This window comes from Pipistrellus kuhlii, unplaced genomic scaffold, assembly GCF_014108245.1.
Source record: "Pipistrellus kuhlii isolate mPipKuh1 unplaced genomic scaffold, mPipKuh1.p scaffold_m20_p_5, whole genome shotgun sequence".
NCBI lineage: Eukaryota > Metazoa > Chordata > Mammalia > Chiroptera > Vespertilionidae > Pipistrellus > Pipistrellus kuhlii.
This window is the reverse complement of record NW_023425551.1, coordinates 65,598,038-65,622,565: the sequence shown is the minus strand read 5'-3', so window position 1 is coordinate 65,622,565 and position 24,528 is coordinate 65,598,038. Positions and strand designations below refer to the sequence as shown.

Below are 24,528 nucleotides of genomic sequence, written 5' to 3'. Positions count from 1 at the left end.
GTTTCCATCACAATGACAGTTTATGACTGTTCAGTAAACCATTTGGCCCGCGATTTAGGCTGGATTTTAGATTTTGGCCCCTTCTCTGATTGAGTTCGACACCCCTATTCTAGACAGTGGTGGAGCTGAAATAGGAAAACAAGAAGAGTGGCACTTTTAATTCTGGGGGGAGCATATTGAAGGTGATAGGACTGATAGTTTTGGTCTATGTTCGAGAAAGGATGGAGAAAATATTATGACTAGGAAGTCTGTGAATTTGGAGATCAAAACAGGGAAAAGGCATTCTCAGACATTTAAACCTATAGAGATCTTCATAGTGAGGGAATTCAACCATCTGTGGAAGTGGCCCATCCTGAGAGGTGCTTTGTAAATCTTTAATGGCCAGAAATGGCATACCATCTACTGAGAGATAATAGGGCTTTCTCAGTAAGCTCTGATGTAGTACTTCTAAGGTCATTGTTGTGCTGTTTTGGCAAAAGATTGGTGAGTTGCTGGAAAGGTAGAGCAAGGAAAGCCAAAAACTAAGACTGGGGTTTTACCTTTGAAAGAAAAGTAATGAGGCTAGTGACATGACTGTCACCCTTAGTGACATTACTGTCACCTCTACTTGCTTATGGATAAGAGCATCCCATGTTCTTTTCTCTGGGTGTGAATAATCTCAAGTGTTGTGATGCGGCAGTTCTCAATGTGGAGGCTGAAGATTGGTGTCATGCTGACACGGTGAATCAGTGTTCAGTACCACTGGCATTCACATTGGTCACTTGAATTTTCTTAGTGTGGCACACATTATCACAGCCTTGTCTTCTCTGAGTAAACTGTCACTGACCTGGCAACTTGATGTCTCTCCGCTGATTAACTCACCAGGGTTCATCTCACCACGAGGCTATGTCTAGAGCAGCCGGAAAGTTTCCCTCTTTGAACTATTTACTACTTGGTAACCTCAAGTAGCAATGATTTAGCACAGTTCCTTTTTTTTTCTTTTTCTGTAGACGAAGTGAATTACATTTTTAAAGCACACGTTTATTGTTGAAAATGAATAGTAGTGAAACATAAAGAAACACTGATGAAAAACCAAGAGAACTATGTAAATCTTTTATCATTATACATCTTTATCATCAAAATACTTACTGAATGCTTACTCTAGCCTACCACCTATGAGGCTAATTACTTCCTGTGTATTATCTCAATGAATCCTTAAACCATCTCCTAGGAGTATTTTGTGTCTTCTTGGAGAAAATCTAGTCTCAAGTTAAAAACTCTGCCCTTGGTTGTATGGCTAGTGAGTAGTAGAGCTGGTCTTTGATTTCAGGTTTGTTAGACTTCAAAGGCACAATTCTGTCTCTCCAACATAAGAATTTTATATCCTACTACCTAGAAATAATCATCATTAATGTTTTGTATATTTTATCTTTTTCCTGTTTTGTTAACCCGATTCACAAAATTGAAAACTTGTAAATAAAATATCTCTATCTTTTATTCACTTAACACAGATTATTAACAATTTCCCATACTACTGTTGTTAAATGGTTAAATGTTTTTAAAAAGGTGGATTAATCACCAGTGATTACATATTTCTCTTTCTGGTGAACAAAAGAACTGATCTGTGACTAACACAAATAGGTTTCAAAGGTGGGATTCATATAACTCAGGGAACCGGCAAGATAGGGGAATTTCCAGAAGGACGTGCCAAGTTAAAAGTCAACCAGTCAGAGTGAAAAAAAGAGAGTAAGCAGTTTAGAAGTCTCTATCTGATTTAGGATTCTCGTGTTGAAATAAATTAGGGAGGCACGATTACCCTTTGGGCCATGTAGTTACAGAGGAACATTCGGAAAGAATGTGGGCAGAAGCAGACCAAGCGTAAATGCTCAGCTGCTCTTAAGGCACCCTGGAGCAGTCAGATCTTTGTTTACGTAACATATGTTTTGTTTGTAAAGGTGCTTGGTGAAAGTACCTCTACACATTAATAGTTGGTGTCTTGAAGTATTTAACTTTGTTATTCAACCTTTGTTGCAAAATGTTAAAGAATAGGCTTCCCAATTCAGAAAGGCTAATGAATGGTGGGTCAAGATGAACAAGTGGGTCTGAGCAAATTAGACAAAAATGGGAGGACCAAGTGCCAACATCCTCACACATGTCCACAGCTAAAGGCAGCCCAGAAGGGGGCAGAGGGTGGCGAGTAATGCCAGAGGGGCTGCGGGGACTCAGACCTCTCAGCAGAGGCCTAGACTAAGTCAAGGCAGCAAGCACCTACGGGAACTGAGTCATTGGTGCTCCTCACTTCTTCACCTAAGTGGTCATTGATGAGTGCATCACTGCCTGTCTAACTGACTAGGAACTGATGGGGACACAGCATAGCAAGGGCCTAGACACTTTGAAGTTAGCCATAGGTCAAGTCAGACGCCCTGGGAATGTGCTTTCTCTCAATCACAGGGAGCACCTTTGTTTCAGTAAGTGCCTACTTGCCCCGTGCTCCCCCCTCCTCCCAGCACACACTTTTTTTTAGGTCTTCACTCTCTCCAGGGGCTTTGCACATTGGTAATTAGAGACAGAAGGGAATTACTGCATTTGCTCTATATCAAGGCTGCTACCCTTGGCTTTTGGCATGGAGTGGTCAGCCTTTAGCTGTGACCAGTTGGAGCATGGCAAAGAGATCTCCTTGTAGGTCTCTGGCATTTCCTGAGTACATGCTGTAGTCTTCAGATGAGCCCTTTCCTACCGACAGTTGAATTTATTCTTATCTCCAAAATCCCTCTTTGCTGTGCTAGCAACTGTTCTGGCCTTTTTTAGGGATCCAGATGCTAAGAGATAAACTCCAAGCAATATTCTAAATGAAGGCAGCATATTTCATTATGAAAAGTACAGCAATGCACTAGTGAAGTCTTGGCTAGAATGCATGTTTCACCGAGATAGGGACATAGGAGCAGGGGCAGAATTTTAGGATGAGTTGTATCCATTTCTTGAGTATTTAACCAGCACCAGGTATTTAATTTCTGTGCTAGGAGCCTGAGATAGCAAGTCAGTTTAGTGATGGCTCTTGAGGGTGAAAGGCTCTTTGGGATCAAAGGTGAAAGGACTAACTCCATCTGTGATGGCATGGCAGGGTGGGAAGTCCTGTCTCAGAGGAATACCTGGAGGAAGCAGAGGGTGGTGTGTCTGGATCATTCCTGGGAAAAGGAGGAGTCTGAAGAAGGCTTCCTGGAAAAGATGAGGAACATGTAGCAAGTAAAAAAAGACTCGTGGGAAGGACATTTCTGGGCAGATGAAGTAACATGCATGTATGTCTAAAGGTCTGAAATAGCATGGTGAATTTGGAGAATACAAGATATTACTGGAGTACAGGCAGGAGATGAAGCTAGAGAGGTGGAGGGCAGTGAGACCATGAAGGGCTGGTTGCTCTGCTAAGGAATGTTTTATTGAAAGCTGTGGGGAGTTGGGAAAGGGGTTCTAGCAGGGGAGTGAATGGCTCCATATCACCCTGGCAATAGCAGGGACCTGGAGTTGATTGAGGGCAGGATGCAGGAGCCCAGGCATCCACAGGAAGTGGAAGGACTACAGAGGAAAGCAGGAAAAGGGAGGTGCTGGATCAGGCGTGAGGGTGACAAGTGGGAAGCTTGCTGGATGTGGAGGGAGGGGGAGTGAAAGGCCTGGGTTTGGGATAAACCATCACTCCCACCAGAGGAGAGAAACAGACACTGAGGAAAACATCAGGTCTGAGGGGCAAGATGAATCTCTTTGTGGGCATGTGGAGGGCGAGATGCCTTTGGGATGTGCAAATGGAGAGGTTTAGTAGACAGCCCAATATACCAGTAAGGGACTGAGGCTCAGGGGAGAATTTAGCAGGGGGTAGTGTTGGGAGTCATCCTTGTGTGGGTGATGGTGGAAACTATGGGTGTGAATGAGGCAGATGGAGAGGCTATGGGATTGGAAGGGCAGGTGGATGAGCCCTCAGAATACTATGATTTAAGGAAGAACAGAGAAAGGGAGCCCTTGCAAGATTCTGAGGAGGACCAGCAGGAGGATGTGTCAGCAGTGTTGACTGGTATTGCAGAAAAGGGCCAGCAAGAGAATGGCTGAGCAGTGTCATCAGGTTAAACATCAAAAAGGATCCCGTGGGCTCTAGCGCTAAAGCATTCTGGTTAGTGGCTGGAGATATCATGGATGTAGAAAGGCAGGACCTTGGGGAGTAGCAGCATCAAAGCACCGCTGAAAAGAAACTTGGGAGAGACTGGGAAGGAACGGGCAGAGAAACAGAAGAATCACAAGAGCTTAACTCTGGAACCCGGGGCAGAGAAGCACATCCAGGAAGGCTGCCGTGTGAAATGTGCAGAACGGTCAGTAAGTGTGGACGGAAAAGTTTCCATCGGATTTGTTTGACATCTGAGAGGTCATCTGTGACAGCAAAGGCGATGTCAGAAGTGGTTCACACACACCATGCTTTCTTTTTTTTTTTTTAATGCTTTTCCTTGACTCTCTTTGAGAGATCAGAGGACGGCTTGAAAAACACCAGCAATCACCATTTCCTGGTGGAAACAACAGCAGTCACCGTTTCCTGTTGCGTCTGCCAGTTCTATGGGATGTGAGCAATTACCATGGTGGGGTATGTCTTGGACAGCTAACTGTGATGTATAATTAATGGAGGAATTTCATAACTCTCCAGTCATAGTGTGTATGTGTTTGATCACTGTCTGCTCTGGAAATGAGCCATGCAGGCATTGCCGCTGCCAAAGTGAGGGAGACCCAGAAGGCAAAAAGTGGGAGTAATTAGTCCTCAGTATTTTTTTTCTGGAGTCTGGGCATTACCTGTGGTTGGGACCAGAGTGGACTCCTGGGCCTGCTTACTCCAGGTTAAGAACCACAGACAGATAATGTTCCTTCCTCCCAGACCCTTTAAGAATTGTGTTTTACTCATTTTGTTTCCAAGTTTATTTCACCTTGAGATCTTTTAAAAATTTGTAAAAGCAGTATATGGTCATTTTCAAAAGGTTAGTGGAGGTAAGTAAAGGAAAAGTCAACAATCTGCCCTTCCCACTCGCAGACTCTCCCTACCCTGGGGGGTGTGTTCAGTGTTGGGTATCACAGATAGCTCTTATTAATAACAAATAATATTAATAAAGCATTAAATATAGTAAATATAAATAAATACTAAATAATATTTTAAATGCACATTAATATTAAATATAAATTGATATTAACATTAAATTGATATTAAAAATCCCAATGCTTTAATGACACCTCTCCTCCTGAATTATAAGATTAGATCATAACAGACAAGCACTGTGCCCTTTTTACTCACATTCGTCTTCTTACCTTCAGCCCCATAAACTGACAAATAGTCAAGGTCCATTAAATATTAGTTTAAATAATTGGATAAATGAACAAATGAATGAACAGCGTGATCTCTCAGGCTTTGCCATTGGGACTGTTACTTCCACCCCTTCCATTGTATCTTCAAAGAGAAACTGGATACAAGAGGAGAGCACCCCTTTTTGTAGCTTTTTTATTTGTGTGAGTGCTTATTTTATGGAGGGCACTGTGTGACTAGGTATGGGGTCTGCAGCCCCTTTGTCCAGCCTAGAGGTGCAGATTTCCTTAATTATGTGAATGAAGTTAATTCAGCAACTGGTAGATGACAGGTGGAGAACAAATCAGAGATGACCGGCCTAGCACTTCCACGGAATTATAAGATGTAATATTTATATTGCATTTTAAGCTTTTAAAAGAAGCACCTTGGGGCATCTACATTAAGTTTAAAATAGCCTAGAAGCTTTTCCTGTGTGTTCTCTAAATGCTAGGCTCTGGGATATTATCACAAGTATAGCAGAAGGAAGAATCCTTTCCAAGCTACAGTCTGCTCCCAGCGACCTTCAAACCATGTGGGCAAAATCGTATTTGTGGGTTTAAAAGGGAAGATGGAGAAAAAGATGTCAAAGTTCAGTAAATCAGAATGCCCTGCTAAACATCAGACCCCAGACAAAGGGGCTTTAGAGTAGATGAGAGCGAGAGTTTTTTTCTACTTAGAAATTTAGATGTTGGATTATGATCTTTCTGCATGTGTTTGGGACAGTGTTTCTCTAGGTGGGCTCTGGGACCATGCATATTAGAATTCTTGTTAAAATTGCTCATTTCCACCTTACCAAAGGACTACCCAAAATGTGAAGACCAGATCCCTGGAGGATGCATTTTTATCTCCAGGAAAACTCATATCTGTTGGAACTGGAGCTAGGAGCAGAATCTCACAGAACCTAAACAGCTCCGGAAGGGGTCAAGATTCCTAAACAGCACTCAGGCCAAAAGATGTCTTTATAGTTTGGCCTTTCTCATCATGAGCTGAATCCATGGAGTAATGGCTTAAGTACAGAAATGATTTTGCTCAGTTCAGAATTCAAGCATCTTATATAATAAAGAGCTAATATGCTAATTAGACCAGACAATGGAACGACCTTCTAGAACGACCAGTGGGTGGGGCCGTGGGGCAGCCCAGGTGGCGAGGGCCAAGTCAGCCCGGGCTCGGAAGACTTACTCTTGCACAAATTCCGTGCATCGGGCCTCTAGTCTATTATAATAACCTGGGTCATCCCACAGCAAAAGCAGACATTTCACCTCCTCTCTCTCTTTTTTTTGCCCTAAACTGGGTTAGGGGTGGGTACTGTGAGGATAGTTTTAGGATATGGAAATAGAACCAAAGTTGCCATAGTATATCATTCTCAGAGTGAGATTCAGCTGAAACACAGGGTGTATTTTATACTGCTTCCCAGTGTTTAAGTTTTTACAATTGAATAAAGATGGTGTTTGTTATGTAAGATTTTCTCGAAACATTGAGTTAGGAGAAATACTCATTATAATTCTAAGAGAGAACTCCAAAACATTCATCCAGTGGCAACACTAGAAGAATATATGTGCATGGTTCATATGATGAATACTTTCAGGGGATAATACCATTTTAATGTATAAGTTCTGTTGTGTTTCTTTTTAAGATGTTAAATGCATTATAAATGTCATACCTTTTCATCTGTCAGGGGACAATTTACAATTTTTAAGCACTTAAGCTCTTTTTCTACAGTATTTTTTTGAATAATACAAACATGTTTCTGAGGTCTTTTTAGAATACCTTTTGCATGTTGCTTTCTAGTTTAAACTGTTTTTTAAGGGTTACTTTTGAAAAAGTGTACTTGTGTTATAGGTAGAGGGATTTCTTAAAACATTGATTTTTTTTTTTTTTAAATGGGGAAAGTTAAGTTAAGGCAGTAAGTTAAATTTAAACAGTCCCAGTTTCCATCTTTTTCCTGCTTCCCACCACTACAGTACTTTCATCATCTTTAAAGAACAAAACAGCTTTCCCTGTTGTGCTGTGTACTCTGCCTGCCATGGGAGGCCTTCTCACAAAGCCCTCAGCACACGGGCTGTTAAGTGTTGGCTGTGCTTCAGTCTGAGAGCAGAAACAGCTTCATTGTGGAGGCAAAATGTGGATGAGAGTCAGGTCCACTAAAGTGGCCGTAGCCGCCCACCGTTGGTTGCACATCATTCGCCTGCGGCAGTTTTTTTTTTTTTTTTTTTAATACTTCCAAATCTTGCCCCAAGCCAGTTTCTTGGAGTCTCAGGTGATGAGGGACCCAGTTGATCTGATGTGCAGTCAGATATGAGGGACAATTAAGTTAAGCATGTCAGTGTTTCACAGAGGCAGCCTTAAGACCCCCTTTATGGAAACTCCCAGGATTGCTGGGTTCAAATGCAGATGCCTTCTCTGGACCCTAAGCCTGGGGAATCAGTTGCTAGGAGTGGGGCCGGCCCTCCCATCAAGTAAGTGCACTAGGTGATTCCTCGGTGCTCTGAAATTTGAGAATCCCAGCCTCTGGGATGCTTAATGGTTTTATTGGGCCTGGGTTAAGGATGTGCTTTGGCAAAAGCTGATGAGAACTGTTGAGACCAGTGTTCTGGCCAGTTTATCTGGGCCAGATGGCTACTCCCTGCACTTGTGGAGAACTGTATTCACTTCCGGCCTCTCATCTGTTCCGTGCTTTGCCCAGAGAGTGTTTTTAGGAATCTGAATGACTCATTCTGTCCTGCGGTTGAGTCTGTTAGTCCATAAACACTGTGCATGGTGTGGGAGTGTGAGGCGAACACCCAAGTTTAGTAGGATGTTTATCCCAGCTGACAAGAATCACAGATTCTGTTTGGAAAGATAAGCTATACTTAAAAAGGTAGCATTGAGCAGCATAGAATCAGGCCCATAGAATTTGTGCGAAGGAATTGGCCTGACCACAGGGGCTGGTTTGCAGTTCAGAGGAGGAAAAGATTCTTGTGGTTCATCGGAGGTGGGGGAGAGTTGGAGGAGACCTGAAGACTTAAGTTCAGATCAAAGTACTCCCCCATTGGAAGACTTCATTTTCCTAGAAGATTTTGATGCATAAATAGCAGTAGTTGTAATTTTGTCCATATTATATGGGCATAATTAAAATGAGCTGTAATTCTGACTGAATGAAGTAGTTGATGAATTCACTATATTGTGTTTTAGTTTCTGGTATTTACCAGTTGCTGTTATCTTGAGTGTTAGGTAGACATTATCCAAAATCATATATATTTTGTTTGGGGAGAAGGGTAGGTAAAAAGATGTCTTTATAGTTTGTTCACATTTTTCTTCCTTCTTTTATATTATTCAACATGGAACATAACATTCAATATTCTGTAGTTTTTTATTTTATTTTTTGCAATCAGGGTCTTGTACCTCCAGACATACTGGTGTATATTTAGCCAACTCTGCTGGGGAGGAAAAACTGAGGCGTCAAGGTTATTTTGGTAATTGTGGCTGGATTAGGTGAAAACCTTCTGAACTGGAAAAGCTCTTTGCAAGCACAAGTGCCAAGACTAAAATAAAACTGACAAAGGGCCCCTCTGTGCCGTCTCCCATCCTGCACCCGGCAGAGGGACCCAGGTCAGCCTTCCTGCGCTGCATTGTGTCTGAGCCCACCTTCCCTTCACAAACACGAGAAAGGCTTCTGGGGCAGGAATTATGCCTTTGTCTACAGGGCTGGCTGCCCCCTGGGTGGGTCTGTGGTGGTTGGAATAATATGTTAAATGGGATGATGCCTTTGAGAAAAGTCTCCATAGTAGCTATTTTTCTCCCTCTGCACGCCCAGAGGAACAGCTGTGGCAGCAAATGCAGACTTGGAACACACATTCATATTTAGCCTTGTTTGACAATCCCAGATATTTTTAAGCAGGATTGAGTCGGGAAAACAGCAGTGTAACATTCAAACTGTCTTAATCAGTCAGCCTGTTTGGCACACAAGGACCTTATTTTACCCGAGTAGTAAGTCATTCTAAATGAAGCAGTCTGATGTACTGAGTATGCCCAAAGTCAAACATTCAGTGTTTTACTACAGTCTGTCAGCATCTCTTCTGCATGCTTGTTCTGTTCCCTGCTAGTTGTTTACCTCTTGTGGCCTTTGGATTCTGTCTTTGGCCAGGTCTCTCTTCATGGTTTTTATACATAATGGGATCCTACATTCCATGCCAGTGTGACCCTCCCAACCTCCCTGCAGCACTGCCTAATAGATGCAGTGTTCATTTAAATTTATTTATTTATTTATTTATTTATTTATTTATTTATTTATTTATTTGCTGGGAATGCTTCATATTGTAGCCACTCACTTCCTTCTTAAAACCAGGAGATTTTGCTGTTTGCCTCTCATCCCAAGAGCCTGCTCTCACACCATGTGCTGCCCTCCTTGTTCATTTCTGAGCAAAAATGGGAATGAGTTTCCTAGCTTTCCTCCACCCCACTTCTCACCGCCTCTCTGCTGACTCTGCAGATATTCCAAACACATCAAACCCAAACACAATGGCCTTATTCTCCTCCAGCTAGAAACCCCCTCTTCTTTCCCCCTAATTGTCAGCCCCACGTTCTCAGGCTTTTAATAGATTTAATGGAGCAGCATAATTTTTAAAAACTGGGATTGTGACACAGGATTGCTAACTCTTTATTTTGATAAGAAAGACTATCACTGTCATTTAGTAAAAGACAAAGGATATATTCTGATTAAACAACAGTTCTTTTAAATAAATAAATTGGGCTTCATGGTCAGGAAATAGTACCACCTTCTTTCCATTCTCCTCGTCTTGCCAACCATGAACACTGACTCTTAGACTAGAATTTGGCAGCTACTATTTTCTCTCCCCTCCCCTTTATCCACTGGCTCTGAACCTTTGGTGGTTTGGCTTCCCCTCATGAGGCTCTGTTCATGTCCTCGAGAAGAGGACAGTGGGTAGTGAAGTCCACATCTTCCTTGCCTGTGGGTTGCTTTGCTCCCTTGTCGTCTTGTCTCTGCTCCTTCAGTTCTCTTTCCCTCTGCCTGGTGGGCCCCCCTGTCTCCATAACAGAGGAGTCACTTGCTTAACTGTCCCTTCAGACTGTGCCTGTACCCAATTCTGTGTTTCTCAGAACCTCATACCTGTGTCTCTACCTCCTCTATCTTACCCATGCATGTCCTCTTGCTTTTCTTATTCTCCCAGTACAGTTGGAGCTGAGCAAATCTGACTCCAGATCCTCAACAGTTCCCTCCCAGTCTTCTCCGCCTGAGGTGCAGGAACTGGGATTTCAAAGATCTGCTCTTCCACATGTTAGTAGAGTGACCATGGAGAATGTAGATAATGATTCTGAGCATGTTTCTGCATCTGTTAGTAGGACAACTACTATTTATTCCGTATTTGTGTTAAGGGTTAGAGAGGCCTGAAAAATGCCAGTCACAATACCTGATACATACCAGGCCCTCAAAAATGCCAGGTCTTCCTACGTGGAGCCACGTAGTCAAGGGTTATGCAGGGCTTGGAGGGGAGTGCTTCCTCTTTTTAGAGCCATTCCTGTCACCTTTCCTGAACTTGAGTCTTTTCCTTGCTATTCTCTCAGTGCCTAAGGCAAGGAAGCAGTGGCAACTGTCAAGTGACCAATTTCAAAAGAGGCTTCTCCGAGAGCAACAGGCAGTCAGATAGCAATTTCAAATATTCCTCTAAAGTAGAAATATTGTGATAAAAAGTACAGAGTATCTGTATGGTTGAAAGAGGAAAGATATTGTGCGTGTGTGTGTGTGTGTGTGTGTGTGTGTGTGTGTGTGATCTAATAAGAGGGGACAGTTGGGGAAAGAAGATTCAATTCTTTATAATCTTGTATTTTGCTCTTGCACTATCCACAGCATTTTCATATTGTTAAATATGGGGGTTTCTCAATATAAATGTTGATAGTTTCCATGAGAAGGAAAACCCAATGGGCTTACTTGTAGGTCACGTCGTAAACATTTTCTCTTAATGGACCAGAAATGCAAATATAATTAAACTCTAATTGGGAAATTGTCTATCTTGAACAAGTCTTAGAATGGCATTTTGAATCTCAGTGTGCACATTTGTGAATTGCTGCATTCCTTTCTGTCAGAGTCATCTCTGCCCCTGGATCTCTGCTGGAAAGTTCATGGGATGTTGGCACTGTTTCTTTGTGTTGGTATTGTTTGTTTAAGCTATATTTTTTGTGTGTGTCTTTGATTTGGTTTAGCATCAGTGATGTGGTAGTGACCTCAAATTCTTGATTGTTCATGCAGTTACACATTTCTTTGTCTAAGATTGGGTACTAGTAACAAGAGACTTACTTAAAGACCCAGTTCTTTTCTTCATTGACAGAATTCTTGATTATATTTTCCCTCTGGTCTGAGTGTATGTTGGAGATGAGAGAAGGGCCCCAAACTCCATCTCCTCCTATATAATAAAAGGCTAATATGCATATCGACCAAATGGTGGAATGACCCACCGCTCTGATGCACACTGACCACCAGGGGGCAGATGCTCAATACAGGAGCTGACCTCTGGTGGTCAGTGTGCTCCCACAGGGGGAGTGCCACTCAGCCAGAAGCCAGGCTCACAGCTGGTGGACGCAGCGGCAGTGCTAAGGATGTCCGATTGCCGGCTTACATCTGCTCCCCGGGGCCTAAGCTGTCAATCAGACAACCCATGAGGCCTCCCAGACTGTGAGACGGTGCAGGCTGGGCTGAGGGTCTCCTCTCCCCTCCACCCCCGCCTGCATGCATGAATTTCGTGCACCAGACCTCTAGTGTTGATATAAAAAGTGACCCACACTCAACAAAAACAATCGATACCAATTGAGGAGGTTTGCTTTCCTCTCCCTCTTTTAGTCCTTTTCATCTGTGCCCTTTACCAAGTTACCATGCATGTTATCTTATTTTACGTATCTCAATAGCCCTATTAGTACCCCAATAGTAGATGAGGCAGAGAACCCAAACACCCCTTTTATGAGCAGATGGAGGCCTAAAGCGGTTGAAATCTCAGTTAGGTGAGGATTCTGGCTCTGGAATCTGTTTTATGATTCCAGGCCCAGAGCTGTGTAAATATTGCTGAACTTCTGCTACGGGCTTGCACTGTGCTACATACTGGGTACATAGGGGGACAGTATAGATCTGATCCCTGAGCTAGTGGAGAATACATCTGGTGGGGAAGCATGGTATTGAGTAAATTTTATATACTTTGAGCAAAATGCTTCAAAGAAGAAGTATTGGGCACTATGGAAGGCCTAATTGATTTGAGGGGATTCAGGGAAGATTTAATGGAAACTTTAGGACATTGTATTGCCTTTTTGTTGGTAGTGCTAATTTAATTTTTTCTCTCCTCTTGTAGGAGCTACATTAAGCAAGAAATGTTTCACTATCATGTACTTAAATAGTATACCTAATTTCAATAGTAAGGTATAATCAAAAGTTGGTAAAGGTTAGCCACACCACAGAATAAAATTTAAAGTTTCTTTTGTTACTCTGATATTTGTATTGTGTTATCTTGAAAACAAATTATTAATTTGGCTTTGCTTAATGAGAAAACTTAGGTAAAGGACAAGCTCAGATCTGCTGTCAGAGGTCAGTTGGCTGGTGAACTTCCCCCTTGGCTCCCTTCCACCAAGCTGAGGATGGAGGCACATTATCCTTGGCGTTCACAGTGCACTTGTAGCAGTTGGCACTTGGGTTGACTTTTGTGGTTTCTCTTGACCTCACTCATTCTTTTTAAGAGACAACTCTTCTCACTGGGGTGAGAAGGCCTAGCTAGGTTCAGATCCTGGCCCTCCCACCTAGTAGCTGTGTAAACTCTGCTAGGGCCTGGCAGTTTGGTGCCTCAGTTCTTCATTCAGAGAATAGAAACGGGAATGCTAACATTCTTAGAGTTGTGAAGATTTACATGAGTTAATATGTGCAAAGTGCTTGGAATCATGCCTGAGACCTTCGTACATGCTCATCAGCTGTTGAATGTTTTTCGAGCAGAAGGTTTTAGGCGAAGCTCCTCTGAGTGCAGCGATTTTGAAACAAGAGGAAAGAAACGGTCTACATCTGGACTGCATCCAGGACCCTGACCTTGTTAGCACCTTGAGCTAGTTAAGCTAGCACAGGCACCTCGCTGTGGGGTTACTGGTGCTGACGCAGTAAGTGCAGATGGTCATTTACATAGATCTTGCCTTATTTTTAATAATAAAATCTCAAGTTACTAAACTGTCCATATCATATGTCTTGAGGTTTAAAATGTTATTGTTTGCATCTTTACACAAAGATAGATAACTAGTTTGTTTTCTTTAAGCATTTCTTATTATTTTTAACTGTCGATTTCCAGTGCTATCAAAAGGAATTAGATAATCTTACAGAATAGTCACAAAAATATATAAGACTTAGATAGTCATGTAAACTACAGAGTGGTTGCCCTGATATAAGCATGCCTAACCATTATGCTGTACACATGAAACTAATACAGAATAATAATAATGTAAACTGCAGTTGAAAAATAAAAGAAATGAAGGACTTGTGTTCTTAGCATTTCACGGTACTCTCAATGTGTTGCCAAAGGAAATAGGATTCTTCCATGATATCACAGGAAATGCATTTCAAGGATACATGAATAGGAGGATTTGATATATAGTGGCAAGATTTATTGGAGGCAAAATGGAGGACTGCCCTTAGATGCACCATGCCTGAGGTCTCAGCCACAACCAGGTGGCTCAGCTTTGTCTCCTGTGGAAGAAGAGCAGCCTCTGGAAGTGGCCAGGGGGTAACCAGGACTCGGAGCTGCCATGCCATTAGCCCAGCATCCCAGGCTCCAATAGACCAGCACAGTCAATGCTCCCACCCAGCCCATGTGGCTGCAAGAGCCTCGTGCCTATGTTAAGTCTTGATTGCCTTTCCTTTGGCTTGGATGAGAGCAGGCTATCTTTCACACTACCCAGTCCCTTTCCTGGATCTTTTGGGGTTGCATGCCATTCTCCTAGCCAGTCTTTCCCCCAGATTTTCTCAGGTTTTGTCTTTCCCCTTTAAGCTTGCCAGTTAGGCTCCTACTGGGTATGCCTCATAGTTTTGTCTCATCACCTGGCTTCTATTGCCTAAGCACTTAGCAGAAGGACTGCCTCCTGCTCTCCATGTTGGCTTCTGAGCCTGCAACCCCCTCACTGTCCTTCCTCGGTAATCCAGGCTAACGGGCTGGTTGTCCCCCTGGGAGATTGCAAAGCCTGTCTTTCCTGCCTGCCTGGGGATTAATGTCCCTTTGGCAGAGGATTCCGTAGTCCCCTGGGGTGTATGTGAAGCTGTAGCTTCCCGACTTAATCAGGTTCAGCCAGTTTTGCTCCCTTCTATGTTGTTAATTCCTAACCAACTGCCTCCTGAAATAGGTGGAGAGAGTCTAGTATTATAACTTGTTAACATCAGGTAGGCCTTGAGCCCAGGAGAAGAGGCACTATTTATATAGAACAAGAATAAATGCCAGTGAGTGATTTACCCCAAAAGAAATTACTGCCCTCCGCACGGAGCTAGGATCATAAACAGGCAGTCTGTGCGCACTCCTCGAAGGAGGGGCCCTGGAGGTTTCTAAACCCACACAGATGTGCAAGAGCTGAGGTCACTCGATCCAATCACAACAGGGGCCCTAAAATGGCAACAGTTTTTCAGACAAAGGTCTGGTTCACCTTGAGGGTTCTGGGCCTTGTGAGAAGAGAGCCCTGATTCCTGGTAGTAAAAGCATCTAGGCTAAGCCCGTGTGTTACCTGCTTGAGGGTAGGAAAGGCGAAGGTGGAATCTTAGCTTGATGTGTTAGAAATGGTGCGGAGAAAAGAATACAATGCCAGGAAGGGTAGGGAATGTTCTTAAAAATCACCTTTTCAATGACAGGATCTGTGGTGAAAGTTACATTCTGTCTGAGAAGCCAGTGGGCTAATGGAGCCAAGACTGTTGTCTTTCTGGTGGTGTTGAAAAAGGTTTTTGAATGGAAGGTTTAGGGCTGATTATCTATTTCCTGTATACCAGCTGGGTTATATTGGTAAACTACAGATTTGGTACATTTATTTTTAAAGTATAACTACATCTCACTAATTCAAAGCAATTTTGATTGAGAAATAATGATAGCTTAGAGTAGGTCTGAATTAAAGACTATCTTAAGAAGTTATAGGGAAAAATTATTTAATTTTATAATCATTTTCAGATATTTTGTACCTATTAAATCTCATGTTTTTATTTTTGCACTTACATGAGTCAAAGCCAGTTTAAGTTAATGAAAAATATGATTACTTTTTTTTAACCTTATGTAGAAGCTTTAAGGCAGGATAGTAAGAAGCTAGGAAAATTTCTTGGCAAGTGGAATGGGGAAACTGAGAACAGATAGCTGAACAAACTGGCCAAGTAATTTACAGCCAGATACAGAAGGTCACCAGGGTGGAAAGCCCCAAGTGCCTAGCACTGGGCAAATCTGGTGCTGGACCTCTTCTCAGGGTGGCTTTTCCTCCTCTGGCATATTGCTGGTCATATGGGTTGGGCCTCCTGACCTTTCATATCTCCGATCCTGCAACTTGGACCCCTGACCTTTATTGCCTAGAGATAATGTCTAGGCCTCAGTTGTATTTCAGTTCCAGGCTCAGAAAAGCCAGGTGGGTGACCCCAGAACCAACTGCAATGACTAATGACCCTTGCCTTGTGCTGACCAATCAGTAGAGACCATGACCCTGAAAGGGCACACCTGGAAAAGCTGATGAACATTCTGTTGAGATCCTCACCTAAGACCATTCCTAAATTCCCAGCCTTTAAAAAACCTCAAAACAAAGGTCTAAGCCCACGCTCTCCCTCCCCGGAGCGTGCCTGCATTTTTCCCTTCTCCCTCTTCCCCCACGGGCATGCGTGTCCTAAATTGTAAGGGACCCCAGGAGACTTACACCAGGGGAGCAATGGGCAGTAGCAGTTTGTCCTAGGCTAACCTGTTCCCAAGGCTCCCTTTTCTCTGACTCTCCAGTGAGCTGATGGTAGTCTTGCCTTTGCTCTCTTCTTTTCTTTCTTTTTATTTTTTTATACTCACCCAAGGACATTTTTCCATTTATTATTTAGGGAGTAGAAGAGAAAGGGGAAGACAGAAATATTGATGTGAGAAAAGCACATCGATTGGTTGTCTCCTGCATAAGCCCCAACCAGGCCTAGGCTGGGGAGGAGCATGCAACCATGGTATGTTCCCTTGACTGGAATTGAACTTGGGATCCTTTGGTCCACAGGCTGATGCTCTATCCACTGAGCCAAATTAACTATGGCTGCTCCTTCCTTTTCCATAATGTTTTGAGAGAGCCAAAGCAGCTCTGCCTAGTCTCTCTCCTGTTGCTTCTGGGTCTTTCTTGTTCCACTATCTCCAGCTTTGATAAATGTACTTTCATAATTACCTGGATCATACTGTGAAATCTTTCCTGTGTGAAGAACCCATACACTACCTGAGGCAAATCTGCTCTGGGCCTGGTCCCTTACTGGTAATAGCTTGAACTACATTATACATATCATATTTTCCGGCGTATAAGACGACTTTTGAAACGAAAAAAAGTCAACCGAAAATCGGGGGCAAAAGACCAAAATTGCACAAAAATTACCTGCAGATCTTGACGGCAAAGTAAGTCTTTTCTTTGAAGAGGGGGGTAGTCTTATACAGCGAATATAGGCCTAAACCTATGTTTTAACTGTAAAATTAGGGGGTCGTCTTATACGCTGGAAAATACGGTATATAAAAATTATGTATATACATACATATATACATATATAAAAATATATATATATTATAGATCTATTTGTATAATTTTTTCATATATTTAATTTTAATGCTCAATTTGTCCTTAGAAAAACATTTAGAAATCAGTTAAAGGGGATTTCAGCTGGCAATAACCTACAAGCCTTGTAACTTCTCTTATAAAAGATCTTGGAGTAAGCAATTTTCTTAACAATAAAATATAAATAATACCTATCCTATAAGGATATTTCATGACTCAACTGAGAGAGGGGGAGTGTCCTTGCAGAGTTTTAGAAATGTTAGTTTCTCATTTATTCAGTATCTATATAGCTTGCTTATGCTTAATACTGTGTCAGCTTTGGGGAAATGGAGATATGGACAATATGGTCTTTCTTCCCAATGAGCTTAGAGTTCAGTAAGGGAGGTTGACAGTCACCAATTATTTAATTAAAACTGTAATAGATCATCTTATAAGGTGTAGCCCGAGGGACTTGAGTTCAGGGGAATCAACGTAATCTTGGTGCTCAAGGAAAGTGTCCTGGAGGATGTGACATTTTAGCTGAGTATTTAAGGATAAATAGATATTCCTCTTTCTTAGTTGTCTATTTTATCGGGTCTAGTAATAATTAATGTCGTTTTTAAACATTCGTTTAAAATCTTGCTTGGCGTTGACTTGTATTGACATAACCTTCAAACACGTGGTATCTACAGAACGTGTGAAGTGCAATTAACAAGTTTTGCTTGAAAAAGTTTGTGTTTGGTTTGGTTTTTGTTGCAAAACTAGGGCTAAGAAGATGGCGGATGAAGAGCATATTCGGCACTGCATGCTTTACGAGTTCCAATTAGGAAGAAAAGCAAGTGAGGCTGCAAAAAACATCTGTAGTGCTCTTGGTCAAGATGCAGTTAGCGCCAGAAAATTCCAGCGTTGGTTTGAGAAATTTCGCGAGGGAAATTTTTTGTTAGATGACAAGAGTGGTCGAGGCCGTGTGTCCAATTTTGATCAAGAAGCTCTTCAAGCTCTTTTGGTGCAAAATCCTCAAATTACCCAACAAGAGCTTGTGACAACTTTAAATTGTTCACAAAAAACAATTTCCAATCAATTGCATGCACTTGGCAAAGTCCAAAAGTTTGGAAAATGGGTTCCTCATGAGTTGATCGACAACAACTGTAATCAAAGAGTCACAATTTGCAGTTCACTCCTCTCTCGTCAAAACCATTTGCCGTTTTTAGAGCAAATGGTTACCGGAGATGAACAATGGGTGCTGTATGTTAATTTGAAAAGGCGGCCTCAATGGTTGGACAAAAATGAGGCTCCACAGCCCACGCCAAAACCTGACTTGCATGCGAAAAAAGTGATGTTGTGTGTTTGGTGGAATTTTAAAGGAATTCTTCATTATGAACTTTTACCATCTAACCAAACCATTACAAGTGCAGTGTATAGTGCCCAATTGGAAAGGTTAGCCCAAGCTTTAAGAGAAAAAGAACCCGTGCTGATTAATCGGAAGGGCGTAATTCTTCACCACAATAACGCACGATCGCATACTGCAAGAATCACTGCTGAAAAACTGCGCCAGTTGGAATGGGAAGTTCTCCCTCAACCTGCATATTCTCCTGATATTGCCCCTTCCGATTACCATTTGTTTCGTTCTTTGCAAAACTTTCTTCTTGGAAAAAAATTTAATAATGAAGAATGCCTCAAAAATGCATTGACCGAATTTTTTGCATCAAAATCACAAGAATTTTACAACAGAGGGATTAAAATGCTTCCTGAGCGTTGGGCACAAGTAGTAGAAAACAACGGCAACTATATTGTTGATTAAATTTTGTTGTATTGTTTAAATAAATTCGATTTAAAAAAGTATTAGAAAGCGACATTAATTATTACTAGACCTAATATTATCTTTAGTAACCTAAGGTAAACCAGTAATCAGGACTCTTCAAACCATCCTGTTACCTTCCTTGTCTAAAGCTCTTACTTTTTACAGGAAAATTTATTCTTTTTGGTCAAATTAGGAACATGCATATGGTAGAAAGAAATGACCTTTGTTCAGGAGACCTATATACTATTATATTTGCTGATATGCTCCTTCTATGATTATAAACAGGTTAGCCTAAGGAGGGAATGCCTTCCTTTCCTGTGAACCTAACTTCTCTAATGAGTATTCTTAGGCCATTTTTCTGTTATTGTTATCCTCAGATCCCCAAATGCCAGACTAACCCCTACCAGAGTTTCCTATAGTCAGTATTCACATGTTCCCTTGGTAGGCCCGTCTTTCTAAGTTTCAGTGATATTTCTGATGTTCTGAGAGATATTAAAGATTTCTACCCGACTGATATACTTGACTTCTTTCTTTGTGGATAGAGCAGCAAGCTGATGTAAAATTTGTATTCTAGTGTCCCCCTTGGTCTTCTTCCTTGGCATCTGTGAGGGACTGGTGCAACATCTACACCTCTTTTCTTGGTCATTTATTTTTAATTTATTTAAAGAAATTCTTTATTGTTTAAAGTATTACTTAAATCTCCTTTCCCCCCCATTGACCTCTCCATGCTGTCCCCAACCCCTAGCACATGCCCTCACCCCCTACTGTCTGTGTCCATTGGTTATGCTCGTATGCATGTAGCATGTATACAAGTCCTTTGGTTGATCTCTTACCTCCTCACCTCCCCCTCCCCCTGCTTTCTCATAGGTTGGACAGTCTGTTTGCTGCTTTTATGACTCTGGTTCTATTTTTTTCATCAGTTTATGTTGTTCATTATATTCCACAAATGAGTGAGATCACGTGATATTTATCTTTCTCTGATTGGCTTATTTCACTTAGCATAATGCTCTCCAGTTCCATTCATGCTGTTGCAAATGGTAAGAATTCCTTCTTCTTTTTTTACAGCAGCATAGTATTCCATTGTACCACAGTTTTCTAATCTTTTCTCAGTCTTTTAAAGAACTCTTCGGGGCCTGGAGTAGTGGCAGATGAGGGACTGCTATGGAACGTACAGGCCAATCAGCACCTTCTAGGTCAGGCAAGCATGGCGTGTCCTGGCCTCACTGACACAGATAGATCACAGGGCTCATCCTGCAAGGGGTCATGTGTGTTCATTCATTCTTAAACATGACAGTGCCGTGATCTCACTGAAGTTAGCCTGTAACAACGGGCAAGTCACTTCATCTTTCTGAGCCTTAGTGTCCATTTTGTACAATTATTTATAAATTAATTTATGTTGAGATTAAATAAGGGAATGTGTGTAAAGGGTTTACTATTGTGTTTGTACTTTGGGGCCCACAAATGTTTGAGTGTTAAAGATCCATTCTAGACTCAGCTGTGGATAAGCTATATACATTGAGTGGCCAGATTATTATGATCTCTGAATGCATAATAATTTGGCCACTCAGTGTATATACTATATAATAAAAGGCTAATATGCAAATTGTCCCCTCAACCAGGAGTTTGACCATTAGGCAGGTCGGCCCACTGCCCATGTCCCCTCCCCCTGGCCAGGCTGGTCAATCCCCACCCATGCATGAATTCATGCATTGGGCCTCTAATACATATATTTGCTGAGTGGCCAGATTATTATGTGCTCAGATATCATAATAATCTGGCCACTCAGTGTATTTTGCTATTGTATTTATGAAACTAGTGTCATACTGTTTACTGGTATTCTTCACTGCCATATATGACCATGCAAGGCAGAGAACAGTGTGAAGAAAATGCTCCCACATATTTAAATGTTTTTGACTTTTAAATTTGAACTTAAAGTTTTTATGCAGCTTCTGATTAATTTGCGGTTGTTGGACCAAAGTGTCCATTTTTTCCTTTATTTTTCCCTGCCACCCCCAATTTAGGAATATTAGGTATGTTTTTGCTTAGCTTGTGTTTGTCAAGCTGGTGGAAGAAGCATGGGACCAGGAGAAACTTTTCTATTTTAGCCCTTGTATTATTGACATTAAATGCTATGAACTAAGCTATTAAAGCCCTAAAAGCTACAGCCTTAGGTTGTATACCATAAGAAAATGGAATTAAAAAAGAAAACAATTTTGATCATATCAAAATCACAATATTTAGTTACCATTAAAAATGGGGGGGAATATTCCATTTTATTAGTAATAAAAGGAATATAAAACAAAATAACAAAAATTTACCAGACTGTTTTACCAATAAAATTGGCATTTTTTAAAATGTAAGAGAAAGGCCTAGCCGGCATGGTTGAGCGTGGACCTATGAACCAGGAGGTTATGGTTCGATTCCAGTCAAGGGCACATACCTGGGTTGTGGGCTTGATCCCCGGTGTGGGATGTTCAGGAGGTGTCCTATCCATGATTCTCTCTCATCACTGATGTTTCAGTCTCTCCCACTCCCTTCCTCTCTGAAATCAATAAAATACATTAAAAAATAAATAAAATGTAAGAGAAAGAAAAGAAGGGGAGAGATATTGTATTGGGCACTTGGTACTGATAGGAATATAAATAAGTATATTTTGCCTCCCTATAAAGGAATTTATCAATATTTATCAAATGCTGTAGTGATGTTAATTCCTTTGACACAATAATTACCCTTTTGGGATCTTAGCATAAGAAATAATCAGAAATGGACATATATCATTATAACATTAGGAACTTGGAAACAAATGTCCAAAAATGGGGGATTGATTTTATTGTTAAGAATGACAAACTATTTGAAAAAATAATAATGGGGAAAAGTTTATAAAATAAGGTAAAGTGAAAATAACAAATCAGCACAAACCCAGTGTTTTGAAATATAATTTATTTAAATACACATATTGTGTGTGTGTGTGTGTGTGTGTGTGTGTGTGTGTGTGTATGACAACTAAAGCAATTCATCAGAATAAAATATCTCCAAGTGATGGGAATGTTGGTGGTTTTTATTTTCTTTGTTGGAATTCTCTTTATTTTTCAAATTGTTATGTTTATAGCCAGAAGAAAATATATTAATTAAAAAATGCATACTTTAAAATCTTTGTGCTGTGATGGTCATATGAAAACATAAAGGGGAAAGCCTAATGGGAATTACAACAGAATGTTTCAGTGACTTTTTTTTTAACCCTCACCTGAGGGTACTTTGATTTTTAGAGAGAGTAGAAGAGGGAGGGAAATATAGAAATATCAGTGTGAGAGAAAAACATCGATTGGTTGCCTCCTGCATGTGCTCTGACCAGGATCCTGGCTGGGGAGAAGCCTGCAATTGAGGTGTGTGCCCTTGACCAGAATCGAACCCGGGATCCTTGGGTCTGCAAGTCGATGTTCTATCCACTGAGACAAACCGGCTAGGTCTATCAGTGACTTTGATGGTGATGGCACTTGATGTTTGTTGTTGTTTTTAATATTTTCTTTAATGTGCTTCTGTTATAAAGCATATTATCTTCAATTAGAAAAGCAAATATAAAATGAATGGAGAAAAATACTTTAGAAATTCATATCACATTTGAATAGAGGTCATAATTTTTAGATATTCTCTTAGGCCTGATGATGAAAATTGTTAACAATGGTGGTAAATTATAGATTTTTGTTTTCTCCTACAGATATTCCTGAAATTCCAGAAAGCATCTCATTCTGTAAAGCACTACAGATAGCTGACTTCAGTGGAAACCCACTGACTAGGTAAGCTTTGTGGGTCTAGTACTAAGGATGTCTTTTTTGGAGAACCAAGCAAAGAACATAACCAGGTTACCCATCTTAGCGAGGATGCCTGGGTGGAGGCTGTCTTTATCAGGGATGCTTAACCTTCACAGACATTCATTTGTAAATAGCACTGTAGAATGGAAGGTACATTGTGCTATTGATGGAACACAGAAGGTGCTAGAGGATTTGGGGGATACATGCTGGAGTGCCAAAACAGGAGCGAGGAGTGTATTTCTGAAGCAGTATAAGAGTTGGAGTAGTTTATAAATCCTCTATTGATCCATCTTATCCCACAAGATAAGGGAGTTCTAAACTCCCTTAGAGCTTACTGCATAGATACCCAGGGAGAAGTCCTATTAGAGATATTTTTCCACTCCAGGAACAAAACATATTTAGTATCTTGTTTGTTTGTTTGTTTGTTTGAAAACAACTCTCCTGACACCATTATTTCCATAGTCTAGCAATAGCTGTGAGGATTTCTTTGGGTTTAGTCTTCCACATAAAGCCACCTTTGCCCGTCCTGGGTGTAGCCGAGTGGTGCTATTGTGAGCCCTTCACTGTGGCTCTCGGCTCAGTTGTGAGCCCACTGACCACTGGCTTCCAAGCACCTGTGCACCCACACAGCAATGCATACACAGTCCTCGAGAGTCCGTCCAGAGGTTTCTCTGGGCCAGATGGGTCCATTTCTAAGGTTTTTCATGACTATGTAAGTAACCTCAGGCGAAAGATACTTTCCCCTTTCATCTCCTTCCTGTGCTCCTCCCCGCCTCCTCCCTTTTAGAAAAAAGGGATATAGGAAGATCAAGATTAAATTAAAATTTGGGATTTGTCTCACCCATTTCAAAATTGCTTGGGACTTCTTGGGTGTGGAATGATGGGGGAATGCCCTCTTTAATTTTGTTTTTTCCATATTTGCAAATTTTCAAGAAGTAAATATGTTTTAAAAAATATTTCTGGCTTCCCCTGTTTGAATTTCAGTGAGGAAGTCACTACTAGCATTTATTTATTTTTATGGGAAATAGTAATCTAGTAAGCTGTAATCTAATTGCTTTCCAATTAATCACTATGCCGAGCCTTACCTCTTTCTTAACCATCTTCCATGCAGTTGTTCCTCTTCTTTAAACCTTTAGCTCCTGTTCCTGTAAGACAGAGTCCGGGCTCCTTGATTTGCTCTGCCTTCTCCCGAACCCTCTCTGACCTTGATCTCTTTCCATCTTCATTGCCCTCAGTTGCCTGTGCCAGACATCATGCTCTGCTGCAATAAAGTGCTCCAAGGCCATCCATTTCACACCTCTCTCTTTTGAATGATGCCAACCCTTTCACCCTCCTTTAGGAACAGCTGGAGTATCATGTCTTGATTAATCCCCACAGTCCCCTCCCCCTCTGGTCTTCCATAGTCCTCTGTGCATACTTATTTCATAACACTTGACATTTACATTTAAGTTCTTTTCTTTGACCAAGACTCCAGGACTAGACTGAGAAAGCTGACTTGTGTTCCTCTATTATTTGTCGATATATTTTCAACCCAACTATAATTTCTGAAATGGAGCAAGCATTCAGTAAATGTTTATTGAACTCACTAAGCTATTTATCCCTCAGGCAAGTTAGTAGAGTTAGGAAGCTGGGAAATATTCATTATGCTACCCTTTTTTTTTTTTTTTAACCATTTGATTGCTTAATCCTCTTTTCTACTTCTCTAGCTTTCCTTTTCTAATGTCTGCTGACATAGGACTTTACCATTATCTTAAAACTCTCGTTCCTGGCACACACCCACACTGTGTGAAGATTTATTGGGCTTTTCCCTGGTCTCATCTTTGGCAAGTTTCTTAAAGTAAAGCCCTTTT

The 24,528-nt window shown here is 41.3% G+C and overlaps 1 protein-coding gene across 5 annotated transcripts in view; it reads left to right on the top strand.

Annotated features, from left to right (window-relative positions):
• LRRC1 (leucine rich repeat containing 1) overlaps nt 1-24,528 on the top strand; it is a 127,074-nt gene that overhangs the window by 57,894 nt on the left and 44,652 nt on the right. For all 5 annotated transcript variants that reach the window (XM_036415411.1, XM_036415412.2, XM_036415413.2 and 2 more), the window contains exon 3: nt 22,585-22,663. In XM_036415411.1, coding sequence (XP_036271304.1) covers nt 22,585-22,663 — 79 coding nt within the window. The remainder of the gene's footprint in view (nt 1-22,584; nt 22,664-24,528) is intronic.